This window comes from Talpa europaea (genome assembly GCF_964194135.1).
Source record: "Talpa europaea genome assembly, chromosome: 10".
Classification (NCBI taxonomy): domain Eukaryota; kingdom Metazoa; phylum Chordata; class Mammalia; order Eulipotyphla; family Talpidae; genus Talpa; species Talpa europaea.
The window spans coordinates 29171560-29191758 of record NC_140077.1 but is presented as its reverse complement, the minus strand read 5'-3'; the positions used below and the strand labels follow the sequence as shown (position 1 = coordinate 29191758).

The 20199-nt window shown below is 38.9% G+C and overlaps 1 protein-coding gene across 1 annotated transcript; it reads left to right on the top strand.

Annotated features, from left to right (window-relative positions):
* Nucleotides 1-360: 360 nt before the first annotated feature.
* On the top strand, nt 361-18493 carry TIMM23B (translocase of inner mitochondrial membrane 23 homolog B; the record flags this gene model as incomplete). The annotated part of the gene is made up of 7 exons (XM_084244603.1): nt 361-562; nt 2609-2667; nt 6867-6960; nt 7156-7240; nt 9323-9381; nt 11152-11262; nt 18378-18493. The coding sequence occupies exons 1-7, from the start codon at nt 457-459 to the stop codon at nt 18491-18493; spliced, it is 630 nt and encodes a 209-aa protein (XP_084100729.1). The 5' UTR covers nt 361-456.
* Nucleotides 18494-20199: the final 1706 nt, after the last annotated feature.

Genomic DNA, 20199 nt, shown 5'->3' with positions numbered 1-20199 from the left:
ACAGTGCCCGGGCCGGCCCGGACGGAGAGCCTCATTCACTAACCCTGAGAGGGACGGACCGCGCCTCCTCCTTGGCGCCTCCGGGCACCATTCCCTCTCTGCCGCTGCCTGCTCCTGCAGATGCTGCTCCGCTGGCCTCCGAGCCAGGCCCGAGCCAGCCGCCTTCCTTCCCTCTTCCACAGGCAGCCCACCTGCCTGAGGTTGCGCCGCTTTGATTCTGGCTTCGTTCACTTTCCCACCACCGGAAAGCTGCCGTCAAGCGCTTCCGGCTTCCGGGCGTGCGACGTCGCAAAGAGGAAGTGCGGCGCTTTGCGGCCGCCGGCGCCCGGAAGGTCAGCGTGTGAAGGAGGCGGTGGTAACGCGGGTGTCCCCGCTGCTACTGAGGCCTAACGGCCGAGCAGGCAGCCACGGCCTGACGCTTCAGTGAGAAGCACACGGGCATTTTGCTGCAAAAGTATGGAGGGCGGCGGGGGCAGCGGCAACAAAACCACCGGGGGCTTGGCCGGCTTTTTCGGAGCCGGCGGAGCAGGTTACTCGCACGCGGATTTGGCCGGCGTCCCGCGTAAGTATCGGCCTGGCTGGCCGCACGGCTGACTGGTTTCTGCGACCACGCCAGCCGTGAGGTGCTTTTTTTCAGCGGCGGGGCCCAGGACTCAGATCGGGTGGTGGGGGTTAGTGTGTCTGTGCGGACGCTCTTTCAAGATGCAGCACATTTTTTTGTAGCCATGGATCCCCTCAAAGCTCTCTGTGGTGGGCCTGCGCCCCTGGGATGTATGTTTTTTCTTCCTTTTACGAAAGTCAAGCCTCGTGCCTTTTCTTGCCCCCACACATTCCTGTGTGCTGAACCGTGTGTTTGGCCCTAGGTTTGGAGGCGAGTCCGGCTGTGCAAGTAAATGTATTCCAAATAAGGAGCTTTAGATAGAACTTTTTAGCACGAAGGCTTATAGTCTGAACCACAAAGACGTCGTCAGAGCAAGGCACACAAGAATAATGTCTGTAGACGGAAAAGATGTATGAATCGGAACAAGGCAGGAAACTACTTAGAGGAGGTGGGAAGTGACCTGAACATTTAAATTAAAGGTTTTTTATAGACGCGAAGAAAGAAACCAGTAAGAATTTTAGGAAAGGAAATAGAAAAGATTGAGGGTGCAGAAGCTTTAATACTCTTACCAGTGCCCGCTCCTCAATCCAATGAATTCCAGATCTTTGGGACTTTGTAACAGCAGGTATTCAACTGGATGAATACAGCCTGGACTTAAAGATACAGGGAAGATGGTCGTGGTGGATAAGCTCTTTACATATACTTTCCTTTTTTTAGAAATCCTTGTACTATTTCTCTAGATCCTTAACTGTCAGGAACAACAACAACAAAAAAAGCCCTTTCCTAAGCTCACCTGTGTCAAAACTGAATCTAGAGAACAGTTCATAGGTCTTAAAAACTTTTGAATTTCTGGGCATAAAGGCTATTTGCCTTAATGTGACAGTTAGATTTATTTGATTTTTACAGGTAAATTGAGAGATAGGCGTGAGCATCATTCATTGATCACCTACAATGAGCCAACAAATGTTTAGGGTACAGGGTTACAGCAGTTAGGAAAAGATGACTGCTGGTTTTGTGGCATTTACATCTGAGTTAAAGTGAGCCAAGTAATATAAATAAAAACATTGCACTTAGTGATGCGTGCTGTAAAGGCACTAAAACAGGATCATAACATTGTGATAGAAGCAAGAAGCCATTTTAGAATGGGTCAGAGGTGTTGGCATTTGAGCTGTGATCTGAATACAGGACAGATGTGGGGGGTGGAGGGCAGGTGTTCCAAGGAAAACAGCAAGTATAAATGGGGGGGGGGTTGACTTTCATGTTTGAGGAACAGTTGTTAAGCCCTGTGTCTACAGAATTGCCAAGGGAGTTGGAATGGTAGGACATAATGACATCAGATAGGTAAGGAATGATAGCCAATGGTAGGGTTTTCTAAAACCATGGTAAGGAGCTTGGATTTTGATTATAAGTATAAAGGGAAAAGCTGCTTCCTTTACCTAAAAAGTAACTGGTTGCTAAGTAGAAAATGAATTGAAGGAACTGAGCAAAAAGGATCCCAGTTAAGTTGGTTTACTGTAGTAAAGTGATTTTAGTAGCTGGACTAGGATAGTAGCAATAAAGATAATGATAAATAATACAATTCAGACTAGGTATTAGATGTAGAATAATAGGACTTCTGATTGATGAAAATATCAGAGTTATGGATAGTGGATAGCTTTGTGAATAATCAGCTGAGATGCAGAAGGATCCAAAGATTAAATTTAAAAATGTGAGAAAGTTGATTTTCCTACTTAGTTTTTTCTCTTCTTTTGTTTTTAACTCTAATCTGTATGGCGAGGACCCAAGAATTATCTGCCCTTCCAGAGTAAACTCTTGTCGGTAGCTTTCTACTCTTTACGCAGTCCCCACTGCCAACAAGAAGGATACGTACAGAAAAATGGGAGAAAATTTCACATTCAGTGAGCCTGCAAATGGAAATTGGGAAGCACATGAAATAAGCAAAATTGGAAGTAACACTATAGGAAATAAAAATTTTGTTGAAATATTGTGCTTTCTTTTTTTCTCTAGTAACTGGTATGAACCCTCTGTCTCCTTATTTAAATGTGGATCCACGATATCTTGTGCAGGTAAGATTAACACTAGTCCTTTATGATTTTTTTTTTAAGATTTTTTTTTTAATTATTTATGCATACAAGAGCTGGGGTACAGGCCAGAGATGCAGGGAGTGAGAAGATTCACCAGAGACAGAGTAGGGAACAGAACAGGCAGATTGACCGAAGTACACTGCTGAGGGGAGCAATGGGCAAGTCAGGAGAGGTCTGCTGCGCCATGTGGGTAGCTCCCTGGCCGGAGATCAAACTCATGTTTCAGAGGCTGCATACAGTTTCATAGGTTGTGTCTTAACCCCTTGCGCCACCAGGGAGTCCCAAAGATTGATTTATTTATGCATACAAGAGCGGGGGTAAAGGCCAGAGATGTGGGGGGTGAGAGGATCCACCAGAGACAGCGGGGAACAGAACAGGCAGACTGAAACACTGCTGAGGGGAACAGCAGGCAAGACTCCAGAGGTCGGCTGTGCCATGTGGGTTCCTCTCTGGCCGGCCAGAGATCGAACTCGTGTTGCTGAGGCTTCAGATTGATTCATGGTGTGTGCTTAACCCCTTGCGCCACCAGGGAGGCCCCTTTATGATTTTATCAGTTTGCTACTTTAGCTTACCATTTTAAAAAAATGCCAAGCGGTTAATGCAGACTTGATCTGTGAGATGTCCATCTGGAGGCACTGAGTCTCTGGTCTCCATCTTTTCTTTTCTTTTTTTTTTTCTTTTTTTTTCCTCACAACTCTGGGGATTTGGCTTGCATCTTTCCCTGACACTGGCCTGTTAACTCCCTTGCAAGGGGTTTGGGTTTGTTGTGGGTTTTTTTGTTTTGTTTTCCTTTTTTTTTAATGTTGTGAAAAATACAAATAAAAATTTACTACCTTAACCATTTTTAAGTGTTCAGTGGTGTTAAAGACATTCATAATATTTTACAACCATCACCACTTATTTGCCATAAATTTTTAATCTCCAATAACTGTAACTATCGCGGTTAAATAATAACTCCTCCCCCAGCTCCTGGCAGCCATGCTTCTGCTTTCTTTAATACCAGATACTCTTACGTACCTAAAATAATTGGAATCATACAGCATTTTGTCTTTTTGTGACTGACTTTTTTCATTTAGAGTAATGCCCTCAAGATTCATCTATATGATAGCATGGGTCAGAATTTTCTTCCTCTTAAGGAGAAGGATCAGGACAGGGGTGGGAAGAGCACAAGGGACTATGGTGATGGTACACAGGTGAATGTGTAGTGGGAATTTCACAGGGAAATCATACATAGTACAAAATGAAGGATGATGTAGTAAATATATACATTATTTTATTCCTCTTTAAGATTGAATATTATTCCATTGAATAATACTACATTTTGTTTATCTGTTGATGCACACTTAACTTGCTTCCATGTTTTAGCTATTGTGAATAATGCTGCCAAGAAAATTATTACATAGATTAATATACCAGACTCCCTTTCAATCTTTTGGTTATATATGCAGAAGTAGAATTGCTGGATCATATGGTAATTCTATTTTTACTTTTCTGAGGAACTGACACACTGTTTTCCACAGCAGCTGTATCATGTTACATTCCTACCAACAATTCACAAGGGTTCCAGTTTCTCCACATCTTTGCCAAAACCTTTTATTTTCTGAGGCATTTTGGTAATGACTATTCTGATGGTTATGAGGTAGTGGTTCATTGTAGGTTATTTTTCTGTTTTTGTATTTAAAGCACAAGGTTTTTTTAAAAAATGATTATTATTGAAGTACCATTGTTTTATATCCTTTCCTAGTATTTTGACAATATAGGTTTGATTTTGTCTGCCCCTTTTATTTCTCTACTCATCATAATCCTTGTCTCTTTTTTTTTTTTTTAGATTTTTTGGTTTTCTGTTCCTGGATTTTAGGAGTTTTTGTATATGGTGTTAGATAAGGGTCCAACTTAACTCTTTTCCATGTGGTTATCTATCTAGTTTTCACAGCACCATTTGATGAAAAGGCAATCTTTTCCTTCTGGAATGATCTTGGCTTTCTTCTTGAGATAATTTGACCATATATACCAAGGAGATTTTCTGGGTTCTCCATTCTGTTTCATTAGTCTGTCTGTCTTTATGCCAGTACAACACTATTTTGATTACTGTTACTTTATAGTAAAGAAATTAGACCTGTGATGCTCCAGCACGGTTCCTTTCAAGATTGTTTTTACTGGTTGGGGTTCATCAAGAGGATGGGTTTTTCTGTTTCTGCAAAAACACTTGGTATTTTGATAGGGCTTGCTTGGAATCTATTGATCACTTTGGGTAGTATTAACATCTTAATGTTTGCTTTCAACTTTTACAGTATTTTTGTTATGGTTGACTCTAGTTGAAGAGTGAGTTGAGTGATGGATGGCATATACTGATATGTGTGCTTACTTGGTGCTCATCACAGTAATCTTTTTCTTTAATTTTCTATTTGTACTTAGTGGTCCATTCATGAATAGAAAGATAATTATTTATCTCATTAAATCAAATGCAGCATTTCTAAAAGTTTCAAGCAAAAAGCATGGTTTTGTACCAAGTCATTCATTTAAAAATAGGGAAGCAGAGCCTCCCTGGTGGCTCAAGGGGTTAAGACACAACCTATGACGCTATCCGCAACCTCTGCAGCACGAGTTTGATCCCCAGCCAGAGAGATAACCCACATGGCGCAAAAGACCTCTCCTGTCTTGCGCACTGCTCCCCTGCTCCCCTCAGCAGTGTATGTCAGTGAGTCTGCCTGTTATGTTCCCCACTCTGTCTCTGGTGAATCCTCTCACCCTCCGCACCTCTGGCCTATACCCCAGTTCTTGTATGCATAAATAAATAACTTTTAAAAAATAACAAAAAAAACTAGGGAAGCACCCAGAATTTACAAAACTATATTACACAGTAAATGTCATGACATGAAATCTCTCTGGAGTTTGCTTATTGTCCAACAGAGTATTTTTGTGTTATGAGAATTGATGTGCTTGTTTACTTGTATAATTTTTGGTGGAATGTATGCACAAGCCAAAATTTAAAAGCCAGTGCAAAGCTAGTTTTCCTAATCAGGACTGCATTTACCAGAGTGCCAAAGGGCTATTTACTTCTTCTTTTTTTTTTTTTTTTTTTTTTTTTTAAGATTTATTTATTTATTTACTTATACAAGCACTGGGTACAGTCAGAAGCATGGGAGGGTGAGAGAATTCACCAGAGTCAAAGCAGGGAACAGAACAGGCAGACTGACGAAGAAATACACTGCTGAGGGGAGCAGTGGGCTGCAGGAGAGGTCTGCACGCCATGTGGGACCCTTACCAGTGGCAGGGGAACAAACAGGCGCTACAGAGGCTGCGGGCAGCCTCGCAGCCCAGCGCTCAACCCCTGCGCCACCAGGGGAGGCCAGGGCTATTTTCTTCTTACGGTGGTTCTTGCCAAGGCTTTGTGCTCTCCTCTGGGGTCTTATTTTAACCGTTTTTGTATGAAATGCTTGGCAAAAAATGTTTTGAGTGTGTTCCTCATAAAAGTAATTGTGGTGCAAAAGCAATCATACTTTGCTGTTACAGTAGCATTTCTCAACCTAAGATTCTTGAATGACCTGCAAGGAGTTCATACCAAATTTTGATTATGCATTTACTGGAAAGAGGGTCCGTAGTTTTCTAAGGTTATGAAAGGAATCTATGCTCCCATTGAGTTAATAATGAAGGTAAACCCTCTTGAATATAAAGGTAAAGCCCCTTGCTTAACTGACCCAAACTATTGCACTTTTATAGTTTTAACTCATTTTTAAAAATGATCCTTTGCCCTTACAGTGCTCTATAAATAGTAGCTACAGCAGGAAAATTATTTTCTGCAACGCTAGTGTATCAGCTGTTACTTCTCATGACTGCGTTGCCTTTCTCTAGAGAAACTCTCTTGCACTGTGCCTCAAGTGTATCATTATTTAAATAAGGAAAATTATAGAAAAATCTATCAAACTTACATTGAAAAAGTTCCCACCAAAGAACTTATCTTCCACCATCTACTAATGAGCTTAGCTCTATTTGTGTCATGTTTCATTTTTATTTGGGTGTGCTATTATTGCATAAAGTTCTTGTGGTTTTTTGGTTTTTGTTTTAAGTATGCTTGAGTTTAGTTAAAGTTTTATTTTCTGTGAGAAAACTACTTGGAAAAATTAAAAACACATTTTAGGCTTAAGTGAAGCTGAACTTGGTTTTTGTTATAATCCCTTTAGGATACAGATGAGTTTATTTTACCAACTGGAGCTAATAAAACCCGGGGAAGATTTGAACTGGCCTTCTTCACCATTGGAGGATGTTGTATGACAGGTGGGCATAATGATTTTTCTTTATGTACTCAATCTAAGTAATCAAGGGTGCTTGAAATCAAAAACAATTAAAATACTGGTTTCAAAATATCACTATTCATATTTTTTTATCTTTTTCTGTTAAATAAAAATATGAAGGAATAAGAACTACAGATTGTTTGTTAACATAAAGCTATGTTATTTGGATGATTACTAGGGGCTGCATTTGGGGCAATCAATGGTCTTCGACTAGGATTGAAGGAAACCCAGAACATGGCCTGGTCCAAGCCAAGAAACGTACAGTAAGTCTAATGTAGTTATGTGATATAGTGATGTTTGAGTAATACTTTGTTGGCTTCATAGGCACACCACTGAGATAACATATGTTTAGAATATATACATACCCGTGGTTGATTTTTCTTTTTTTCCCTCAAATAAGGAATCAGGTTACTGAGTACAATCTTATAATGAAAGGATTTTTGAATCAGTGTCCTTTAATCAGCTGGTGATACCCTAGCCTTAACTTCTTGGTTCTGTTTTTACAGGCCTATATATGACGTGTTTTTCAGATTGTTGAATTACTAGCCTATTATTTGGCTTGTTCAGGGGCATGCAGAGCCATAGGACATGGTAGTAAAGAAATAAAAATGTGTGAGAGTGATTACTAAATCTGTCGTTTGTCTTGAACTTCTTTTTGATTTTAGTCCATTTCTGGAAGCTACTAAAAGTATAAATGAAATTCTTAGAATGTAGAGATAATTCCAAAGGGTATAAGGCAATCTTCTCTCCCAGGAAATTGAAAAACTTCAATTTCAGGTAAGGTAAAGTACAATTTAAAAGGTCAGAAAGATTATATAATGTGTATTTTCATCCTGCTTAAGAAACATACATGACCAGTTGCTGTTGATAATTCCCTAAACAATGTGTAGTTTTGCATGATTTTCTACTTTGTGTGATCAGAAGCATACATACAATAGCCAGTGGCTCCTGGTTTTCTTTATGAGCACTTTTTCAACTCCACCTTTCTCACATTTAGCCAGCAGGTGGCAGCAGGTGTGCTGGGATTAGAAATTCAGAAACCTGAAAACCTATTAAGTTTACAATATTTTCTGCAATCATTTATTTTTTCTAATGAATGATTTTTTTATTAAATGACTAATTTATTTTTCTAAACCGCCTTTTAGAAGTAATATAAAATTTTGTTATTATAGAGCATTGACTTAAATGTGTTGTCTGATTAAATTACATGAAGTATTTTACTCTTTGTGATTCCATAATTTCCAGCAGTAGTCAGCTGTCCGGACAGAACCATTCCTGTGATGGTGTTACACTGCTGGGAGAGGAATGTCCTGTTTTTTTCCTCCAGTTGCCTCTGTCGCTGTTCTGGTGGCATCTGGCACTGGTGCAAGGCAGAACTGTGCTTCCTTGAGAGTGTGCTGAGCATGCACTTTGGCTGCTTAGTTCTAGTCTGGAAGCAGACACAAAATGTGTTTCTTTCATGTGTTGTAATTCAACAGTTTTTTCCTTGTCTTTGGGTACTTTAATTGTGATCTATATTCTGTAATGGTCCGTGTTTTGATTGTACTTAATATTTTAAGTATTTGCTCCTCCATGTCCCCCTCCAAGAAAAAACTTTTAAGTTTATAAAAAAACTTAAGTTTATAAGTCCCTTATATTGGCATTTTTTAATGTAGATCACCTTCTGTAATTTTAGTAAAACACTTTCCAAATTGTCATTCAAAGCCTTTATATATTAATGTCACATTTTATGTATTTAATAATAAGATCTTTCCTTAATCATTGCCAAAAGAAGTTGGAGATTCTAACCTAACCTTCATTCATATCTATAAACAGTAAAAGTCATTGTTATTAAATTCTGAGGCAGTATTAAGGTAAATTTTAAATTAAACAACTTTGGGGGCCTCCCTGATGGCGCAAGGGGTTAATAAGCAGAGCACTGAGAAGCAATCCACAGCCTCTGCAGCACAAGTTCAGTCCCCCGCCAGCCAGGGAGCAACCCACGTGGCACAGCAGACCTCTTCTGACTCATCCGCTGCTGCCCTCAGCAATGTATTTCAGTCAATCTGCCTGTTCTGTTCCCCGCTCTGTCTCTGATGAATTCTCTCTCTCTCTCTCTCTCTCTCTCTCTCTCTCTCTCACACACACACACACACCTCTCTCCCCCACCCCGCACCTCTGGCCTATACCACAGCTCTTGTATGCATAAATAAATAAATCTTTAAATTAAAAATAAATTAAAATAAGATTAAACAACTTTGGGTATTGGGTTTAAACATTTTTAAACAGCTGCTATTGTGGCTCTCCAAATTACAAGATAACCTGTGATTCTAATTACAGATTCTTTTCTCTTTCTGCCTTGGTAGGATTTTGAATATGGTGACTAGGCAAGGGGCACTTTGGGCTAATACTCTAGGTTCTCTGGGTAAGTAGAAATCTCACTTGGTAATAAATTATTAGTGCAAAAACATTGTATCATGAACAGTTTGGTCAGCCAAAACTCTGGCCCTTTTAAAAGATTTGTTTATGCTTAAATCCACTCTGAAGAGTAGGTAGCTATTACGTAGGAAAGACCATGAGCTATATAACAAAATAATCCCAGGTGCGAATACTCTTCTAAATACCATTTCTTAATATTTTAAATCTTTTTAAGTACTGTATACTCTCGTCACAGGCAAGGCAGGCAGGGCATCAAAGGCATGTTTTAACTACAAGAAGTCCAGATAATATGGGTCCAAGGTAAATGACTTTGTATGTTAGGAAAGGTTCATGGTCCTAAAGTTAAACATGAAAGATTAATCCAACCCTCTTTCTGTGTTTTCCTTATAGCCTGTTCAGTGTTCTATTTATCTGAGTAGATTTCCCTGACTTAATTGCCACAGTTGCAGTAGGGCTTTGTAGATAATGGAAATATTTGCAGTTCTAAGTAAGGGGTAATTAGTACTTAGGACCACATTGACTCTGTTGATTACTTACTACTTACTAGACTTATTTGTGGCCCTTATGCCCTCATGTCCTAAGGTTTTCTTTGTGACTTAATTAAAGCCTTAATTGTGGCAGATTAAGTAAGGAGAAGTGCAGACATCTCTTTGAAAACCTAGAAGAAGTCTCTGTGTGACCAGGTATGATCATAGCCTTCTCATCAGACTTAGAAGCAGTACATTTTCACACCATGAAGTAAGAGTCAAATTTGAAGTTCTAGTAAAATGGCTTTGTATGTTGCTTATATGCATTGCCACCACCCGATACACATTCATCTCCTTTTCCCTTGTTTGATTGCTTATATACCCAGAGCAATTAACTGTCCTGTTATGCCCTGGATTTCTTAGTTTTATCCTTGAAGTCCCATGTTCTGCTCAGTCCTGGACAAACTGGATTCCGGTCATGCTGTGTGTTCCCCTTACAGTATGATCACTCACCATGTTCTATTCCAGTTTAGTTTCAGTTAAATAAAATATAACAGTAAGAAGAGCCCTGGGAGTATAAAAACTACTGTAATACTGGGGGAGTTGTAAGACTTAGCATGGTTTAATACTGATGGGTCAGATGTGGCTACAAGTTTGAGAAAGGTTAAGGAAACAGGATTAATGCATTCATGGCTGATAGGAATCTTTACAGGCATAGGAAAAGGGTGGTTTGGAGGAAGATCTTATTAAAACTGAATAATGCTAGTGTTATAGTTTTTCTTGTGTGGGAACCAAGCCACATTTTTTTTAAGTTACATATTTTTTTACAATGGAAATAGATGTGTTTTTGTTTCCAAATCCAAAGTACAGCTATTATGAAATAGGAGAAAATTAAAGATGTTCTTCCTGGGACTCCCAAGTGGTACTTTCCATAAAGAGCTACATTAATCTTTCTTCTAATCTGCCACACTTCTTTGCATATTCAGAGTCATCTACACGTTTACATTTTAATGAATAGAACTTTTCCTTATTTTGTTTTAAATTAATATATAGTATTCTATTATATGGAAAGTCCCTTTCTGGGTCTGTCCCCTCCTGATGGGCATTTTATTGCCAGGCTTTATTTACTATTACAGTATTTCAGTGGTTCTTTTTTATGTATCTATGAGTACTTTAGAATGGTCTCTGTAGAATACATTTACCTCTGTAGTAGAATACAATACAATTAAAATTACATTGCTGAGTTTCAGTCACACTTTAATTGCTGATCAGTTCCGTTTCCCCTGAAGCTTTGCTGTATAGTGCATTTGGTGTCATCATTGAGAAAACAAGAGGTGCAGAAGATGACCTCAACACAGTAGCAGCTGGAACCATGACAGGCATGTTGTATAAATCTACAGGTAGGTACTATTGAGATCAAAGCTTTTCTATCAGAACTTAAAGATCTATTCTCAACTTTGTAAATGGTGTAATATTATTTATTACACTCACCATGCTGTACATTACATTCCTGATACATCTCTTAATACACTTGAATTATGCTTTTCATCTGTAGTTTTCAAAAGAAATTTTGTATCTTTTGGGGGTGTTTTGGTAGTATAATCTATTCTCTGAAACTGATTGCTTTGGGGTTTTTTTGTTCTTTGTTTTTAATTTTAGTAAAAGACACATAGCATAAAATTGACCATGGTTAAGTAATGTCTACATTGTTGTGCAACCAATCTCCAGAACTTTTTTCATCTTGCAAAACTGAAACTGCCTTAAAACAACTTCTCATTTCCCCCTTCCTTTAGCATCTGGCAGACACCATTCTACCTTATGTCTCTGTCAATTTGACTATTTTAGGTACCTTATATAAGTAGATAGTATAATTTCCTCAAACAGAAAAGAACTACAAATACAACCAGAAATTAATTAGCAAAATAGGGATGCATACCTCCTTATCAGTTACCACCTTAAATGTAAACAGACTTAAGTATTCAATCAGAAGGCATCTTGAATGACTTGAAAAACAAAACCCAACTATATGTTGCCTATAAGAGATTCACTTCAGGGCCTCCTTGGTGGCGCAGGGGGTTAAATCTCAGCACTATGAAGTTATCCACAGCAACTGCAGCACAAGTTCTATCCCTGGCCAGGGAGCTAGCCCACATGGCTCAGCAGACCTCTCCTGTCTCGCCTGCTGCTCCCCTCAGCAGTATATTTCAGTCAATCCGCCTATTCTCTTCCCTACTCTGCCTCTGGTGAATCCTCTCACCTCCCTGCATCTCTGGCCTGTACCCCAGCTCTTGTATGCATAAATAAATAAATCTTTAAAAAGAGAGAGAGAGTCACTTCAGTGATGAGGACACTCATGAATTGAAAGTGAAGGGATGGGAAAAATATTCCATGCAAATGTAGTTGAAAAGAAAGCTAGGACTATATATTCATATCAACTAAAATAAACTTTGAAACAAAAACTGAATAAAAAAAATAGAGATTATGTAACATTGAAGGGGAAATCCATCAGGAACATGAAACAATCATCAGTATGTATGCACCCAACAGACACACCAAAATAACAAATATTAATAACTCTTAAAGGAGAAGTTAATGCAACACAATAATTATAAAGGACTTTTAATATCCTACTTACTAAAATGCATAGATCCTTCAGACAGAAAATCAATAAGGAACCATTAGACTTAAAGGATAATTAATAAGCATAGGTCAAGGTTCGTCCATGTCCTTACCACTTTGACTTGAGGCCTCTACCTCTAGTCTTTTTTTTTTTTAAAGATTTACTTATTTTGGGCCTCCCTGCTGGTGCAGCGAGTTGAGCACAGTGCTGTGAAGCTGTCCGCAGCCTCTGCAGTGCCAGTTCAATTCCTGGCTGGCCAGGGAGAATCCCACATGGCGAGGCAGACCTCTGTCCCACATGGTGAGGCAGACCTCTGTCTCTGGTAAATCCACTCACCCTCCCACGACTCTGGACTGTACCCCAGCTCTTGTATAAATTAGGAAAAAAAGATTTATTTATTTATTTATACAAGCACTGGGGTACAGACCAGGGGCGCGGGAAGGTGAGAGAATCCACCAGAGGCAGAGCAGGGAGCAGAACAGGCAGAAGGACCGAAATGCACTGCTGAGGGAGACAGGAGAGGTCTGCCCCCCATGTGGGAATCTCCCCAGCTGGGTGGGAATCGAACCGGTGCCATGGAGACTGCAAACAGCTTCACAGCGCTGTGCCTGAGGAGGCCCCCTACCTTTAGTCTTATCTGCACTTTAGTTCTGGCTTAATCTTTTAAGGATGGATCTAATTCTAATATTCCCTGTCCAAAAACCTTTGATGATGACATATCGCTGCCTTTCATGCTAAATTTAAACTTCTCTAACCTCCCATGCTGTAATCCTAATTTATCTTTCAGGACTTCTCCCCTATACCTTCCATATACACTGTATGTGACTAAGCAGATGTATTTGAAATCCAGTCCTTCCTTAAGACCCAGATCAGTTGTTATCACTCCTTTCTCTGTCCTCAAGTCAGTTTGGGATGATGACAAAGATAATGGGATGGGCGTACGATGAGTTTGACTAATGCTAGCTCACTAAAAAACTGTGTGAACAAGAGAGTAATTTGTCTGAAATAGTGGGTTGTGGGTTTTTTGTTTTTTTGTTTTGCCTATAAAACAAGGGAACCTCTCCTCCTTCCATAGACTGAGATTAAAAAATTGAGAAATAGTAAGATTATTATGTTATCTAGAAACATGAAAGTAAAAAGCAAAGAATTAAAGTAATTGCCTCATGGAAACAACCTAAATGCACCTTGACAGCTACTGAGGAAGTTGTGCATATGTTCAGTGGAATACTACTGGACTAATAAAAAAGCTGAAACCTTGCTTTTTGCAACAACAGACGGAACTGAAGGGGTTTATTAACAGTGAAATAAGTCAGAAAGTGAGACAATTATTGGATGGTTTTTGTGGAATACAAATAACCAAGGCAAACAAACTTTAAAAATAACTCTTAAACTCTGCAAAAAAATATAGTGGTTACCAGAAGGAGTAAAAGGGGTGGGGGAGAATAGGGTGTTAACATTGACAGCAGGAATGGCACTCATACTTTGGTGGGGGGTAAAATATATAGTGGGGCTGAAGATGTACCCCTGAAATTTATGTTTTTATAAATCAGTGTTAAAATTCAATGAAATTTTATTAAATAATTTAGTACCCCATAAAGTTTGAAATACATTCCCTTTTATAATTTGCTGCATGTGCAGCATATATTTTCTTGACTTAAATGATGTTAATGGACTACTTTGATAGAAATTTTTAAAAAGTTAGCAAAGAGGGCCTCCCCTGGTGGCGCAGCGGTTGAGCGCTGGGCTGTGAAGCTGCCTGCAGCCTCTGCAGCACCAGTTCAATCCCTGGCTGCTCCCCGGCCACCGGAGGAGGGTCCCACATGGCACGCAGACCTCTCCTGCCACCCGCTGCTCCCCTCAGCAGTGCATTTCGTCAGTCTGTCTGTTCTGTTCCCCACTCTGGTGAATTCTCTCACCCTCCTGTGCTTCTGACTGTACCCAGTGCTTGAATAATAAATAAATAAATCTTTTTTTTTTTTTTTTAAAAAGTTAGCAAAGATGTAACCATATCATAAAAATTTAATTGGGCCATAGTTTGAAAGAAGGGAGTGGGGGTTATTATTTAATTGGGTGCACAAGTTTTGGTTTTGCAAAAGGAAAAAGTTCACTTGGATGGTGGTGATGGTAGGTAGTACAACAGTGCCAACACACTTAATACTACTGAATTGTACACTTTTTAAATTGTGTTTAGGGGCCACCTCTATGTAAGGTGTTCCTGTCAGAAGCTATCAACTGCTGGCCAGTTACCTGACTTATTCACTGCCTGCAGGCTTAGAGTGTGTTTTGCATTTTTAAGTAGTTACAATTTTTAGTAGTTATATAGTATCTGCTTTAAAGCCTTTGGCCCTCAGAGCCTGAAGTTTGCTGATCCCTGCTCTAAAATAATTGTCAATTCAGTGTCAGCCTTCCATTAGCCAGCTCTAAACCTGTAAACAAGGTAATTAAAATATTCTAGACCTTATTTCCTCGTGTTTAGAGGAGGTAACTTTTGCCCTTTCTGGAAGAATCACATAAAGATCTAGAAGATAGAAGGTAAAACTGTGAAACCCAAGTCTCGTGTTTGTTTTGCTTTATAGAGAGTGACCATTGCCCTTCTTGACTCACTCAGTGTTCAAAGCAAGTATATTTGCTAATCAGCTTTCTGTGCTTAGTTGGCAGAAGTTGTTTGGTTACAGAAAGCCTGAAGCTGAGGCACTCAAACTTTTAACAAATCAACCACGTGGAAAATCGTTGAGTTAATGAAAACATGGCTGGTACGTGATAAACGGCTTGAGTCAGGATTGCCGTGCTTGGTGACTCAAACACTGCTTATCTTTATTGTCTTCTTGCTAGAAATGACTTTTTCTAGCCACCAGAAAAGTTAACTTGCTTAAATTGACTTGAACTATGTTTTTGGTTTTGGTTTTTTGGTGGTTTTTTTGTTTGTTTTGTTTTGTTTTTCATTTTCATCAGAAAATGGAAAGCTTTCTGGGTGATAAACACTGATGTCCCCAAAATCTTAAAGCCGTATAGTTAGCAATTTTATTGTTATCCCTAATGCCTGTCCCCAAGAGGCTTGTTACTTGATAGCTAAGAACTGAAAATCTTTCCGAAAGGGCCAAGTAGAAACCATGTTCTTACAGCACTTGAATAGTTTGCAGCTATTTCCAAACCAGTCAATAGAGTTCTGTAAATCTGCAAATGACTGAAGTTGCAGAGGAGTTAGTTTGAAGTTGAATGTTTGGTCCCATGAAATACTATAATATTTGTAAAATGATGCTTTCAATTGCCACCCTTCAATCATTTTCCTTTTTTTTTTTTTTTTTTTTTTAAGATTTATTTAGTATGCATACAAGAGCTGGGGTACAGGCCAGAAATGGGGGTGGTGAGTGGATTCACCAGAAACAGAGTGGAGAACAGAACGGGCAGATCGACTGAAACACACTGCTGAGGGGAGCAGCAGGCGAGTCAGGAGAGGTCTGCTGCGTCATGTGCGTAGCTCCAGGGCTGGCTGGGGATGGAATTCATGCTGCAGAGGCTGTGGATTGCCTCATAGTATGGTGCTTAAATCCTTGGCCACCAGGGAGGCCCCCATTTTCCTTCCTAAGAGCAGTAACCGCGAGGAAACTCCAACTTTATTTTTTTTTTTTGCTTTGTGCTCAGAATGGAGTTAGAGCACTGTATTTTTATGTCCTGCTTGAAAGAATCCTCATTATATTCAAAGATAAGGTCTAATAATTGAGGCATATGATGCTGTTGCAGACTTTATCGTTCATTCTCCTATGCCTCTTATTTTTTCCATTTTAGGAGTTCTAGTCATTGTTCACTTTTAGTACCTACAACTTAGCATTTTTTTTAATTTTTAATAATTTTATTATTGTTATATTTTTATTTATTTTAAAGATTTATTTATTTATTTATACAAGCACTGGGTATAGTCAGAAGCACAGGAGGGTGAGAGAATTCACCAGAGCCAGAGCGGGGAACAGAACAGGCAGACTGATGAGGTACAGAAGTACACTCCTGAGGGGAGCAGCGGGAGCGGCAGGAGAGGTCTGCACGCCATGTGGGACCCTCGCCAGTGGCCAGGAATCGAACCAGTGCTGCAGAGGCTACGTACGGGCAGCTTCGCAGCCCAGTGCTCAACCACTGCGCCACCGGGGAAGCCCAATAATTTTATTTTTTTATATGTTTTTTACTTTTTTTTTTTTTCTGGCAATGTATGCTTTCTCATCTCAGTTATAGTCCGCGTGAAATTCCCACCACCGATTCACCCGTGTACCATCACCATAGTCCCTTGTGCTCTTCCCGTTTTGATCCTGCTCCCTTCTTCCCCACTGCAGAATGTCTCTGATTTATAGTTTCTTGTCGATTTTGATTTTCACTTGATTATAATAACTATTTTTCCCTGTGATCCCTTATTTGGATCCTCCACATTCCTTCTATAAGTGAAACCATCCAGTATTTTTCTTTTTCTTCAACTTAGTATTGATTTACTGTTAAAAGACATAAGATCCTTATTGAACTGAGCAAATTGGTTAGGTTTACATTATTTTTTCTCAACCACATGAATAGTTGCAAAATTCCACTGCCATATCTAGTCTAAACATGGCAAAACAATATTAAGAAATGATGTGACTTCATTTACTTTGATTACTATTTCTGATCCCTCTCCCACATATTGGTTAGGTGTTTCATAGATGATGTCTACAGTTTCTCTTTGGGTCTGTTTGAGAGAGATAATTAGGACATTTCACTGTGGAAACCTACGCAGGTCTGCTATCAGAAGTCTTCAGATGGAAGACTGCTGGAGGGAGTAGCCCTTTCATCTATCAGTTGAAGTCATCTGGCAGGACGTTCACTGGAGCAGTGGTCTGAAGTTTTGTAACTCAGCAAGATCACTGAGTTTCACAGAATTACTGGCTTTTAGCTAAATACCTCTAGTAACCACTAGGCCACAGTGGTTTGTTTTCCTAACATGGGGCTTGGAATGATTACTTGATAGGCACATTACAGGTGACCTGAAGTTTATGATCCCTCCTGCATGTGCAGCTGTTGGGGAACATCAGCTATTTAAAAGCTTCTTTGGATGTCCCCATTCCTCTTTTTAGATGTCAGGACTATTATCAAGTCATTGATATTTTTGTTTCTGCGTTTCCAATGAAATACCTGTTGCAGATCTTTTTCTGCATGAAAAATTGACCTTTTGCTGTCAAGAAGAATAGTTCAAAGTCTAATCCTATAACCTTGAATGTCTTTCTAGTATGGTGACATCAGGTATCTCATTGATCATTAATTGTAGAATATTCTGACACATGGGTGCAGAAATGGGGGTTGGGGAAGTAAGTGGGTGTTCCATTGGCGCTTAACTCAAAACTCTTGATTAATCACCATCTTAACACCACTATTTCTTGAGTTTTCAAAGTTAATGTGTAGAGGACTTGTCCCAAATCCAAAAGTTGTTAATACTAGTGTTTCCAAAAAGGGTGTCATCTTGTTTACAATCTAGCCTTAGTCAATTGGCAAGGTCTGTAAAGTTCTAAACTATGAAATGAGTAAGTTATCGCTCTGCTTGTGCCTTAAGCTTAAGATTTTGTCCAAAGTATTGTAGAAATAAGTTAGATTGAGAAAAGTCAAGAAGCCATTAATGCTGATGATTTTAGCTACAACTTGTGAAATTAAAAGTGAAAAATGAAGGTGGCGAGTATGAAAAGTGTGTATATATAAAGCAAGTGATTTGGGGAACTTCCCTTCCCTAAACTGTAGTCTTGCTTTCATACATTTACATTTTTTATTCTTCTATATAGGGTGGAATATTTATAAACATGAATGATGTTATGTCTCAATCCTTGGATACTCATATAATTTTGATGCTAAGATACCTTGTAATACAAGGCTGTTTGTTTTTTCTCTTAGGTGGTCTTCGAGGAGTAGCACGAGGTGGTCTAGCAGGACTAACACTTACCAGCCTTTATGCACTATATAACAACTGGGAGCACATGAAAGGCTCCTTGCTCCAACAGTCACTTTGAAGATTTTGCCAACTCATGAATGGAGAACACTTTAGTAATCATCCAGGTTAATTTATAAGTGAGCCTGGAGTTATTCTATCTTCTACCTACAATTAATTTGAGAAATTGGAGATTTTCATTTGCTGTGATGAAGATCATGGATGGTTGACCTGGACGGGCACTCCTTCCAGCCATTAATGAGTTGAAGTCAAACACCCTTTAGTGGCTGAGTAATGTAGTTTTCTTCTTCTCTGGAGATTTTGCACCTATTATCTCCTACACTTGAACTGGAAAACCACTTACTCCCATAAGTTCAGGTCGTGCTTGCTATCAGTACTTGTAACCATATTTGTTCATTTAATGATCTGAAACTATGTTACCCTGTATTCCCAATAAAGGGTAAAAACAGAACCAAAGTCTTTACTCCAACATCAACACAGTGGGTGTCTCTGTTTAAAAGTGTCTTTCTGGATTTAAAGTAAGTTATTTTTGGCATTTTTCTATCTCAACTGAGCTAAAACAGGTTTTCATGTTTGTGTTGAAATTAGCTTCTGGTGACTAATAGCTAGGGTAAGATTTTTTTTCCAAGAGTTGACACTGAACCTCAACACTGTTCAGATTAACCATTAAACTTCAGTGTGCTAAGAACTGTGTCCAGCAATCAATTCTGTGCACATTAAGTCATCTCCTTAGTTGGGATAATCAGAGAAAGAGATGAAACAGAGCTATAAAGATTTTCAGGGTGGCCTTGGGAAGCTTAAGGAAATAAGAGCAAATTATGAATTTGATTCAGGAAAAGAACAAATTATTATGTTTCTCATTTATGAAATGAAAATACAACTGCCCTGCAGGTTACATAATTCATACATAATTCAACTGGTGGTTTATGATGGGGAAAAATAAAGTAGGGCCTTCATAAGTGCATCTAATAAGGAATTTGACAGTAAAGCACTGAACCTTAGCAGGAATCCTATGGCGTTGATATATTTCGTCAGCAACAGAAATTAAGAGTTTGTAGGGGGAGAAAATGTAAATTTATAATAATATAACTATTCTTTGCAAACTCAAGATTCATTCATTCATTCGAAACATTTAAGTGACAACAATTTTTATATATTCAGGTTGTTTCAGCTATATTAACAAATGTTCACTTTTATGTAATGTGATAGTACATTTTGTGACAGGGTAGTTTTATAAATGCACATGACAATTATGGCTATTATGCTTTTAATGGAGGAAGGTAGAAAATACATCAATGCAAAAGAACATCTTATATACTAGCATAGTGATTAACATAAATTTAAGAATACACTTAAACCTCAAAAAAACTACAAATTTTCTTGCAACCTAAGATAATGGAAAGGCTCCTTAAGTTTGTTTTGTTTTGAGGTTACATTGGTTTACAACATTGTGTAAGTTTCGGGTGTATACTTCAACGTATGTATATACTACATAGTAATCAACAAAAATCTAGTTTCCATTTTACCCACCACCTTTATGATTAAAATTCTAAATAATGTCTGGGGAGACTAAAAAATAAGGCTCTTTTCAGCTGTGGTTCAAAGAATTCTAATGAAGCTGTATATGACAATGGGACTGAAGTTTTCCCCTGAAAGTGCTTTGACCACTTCACAAACTTTGAAAGATTTTCCAGTAACCTGTAGACAAGTTTTGTGGCTTACTAATTTAAAAGCCTGGGAAGTAACTAGGATATCCCATCTTAGAGA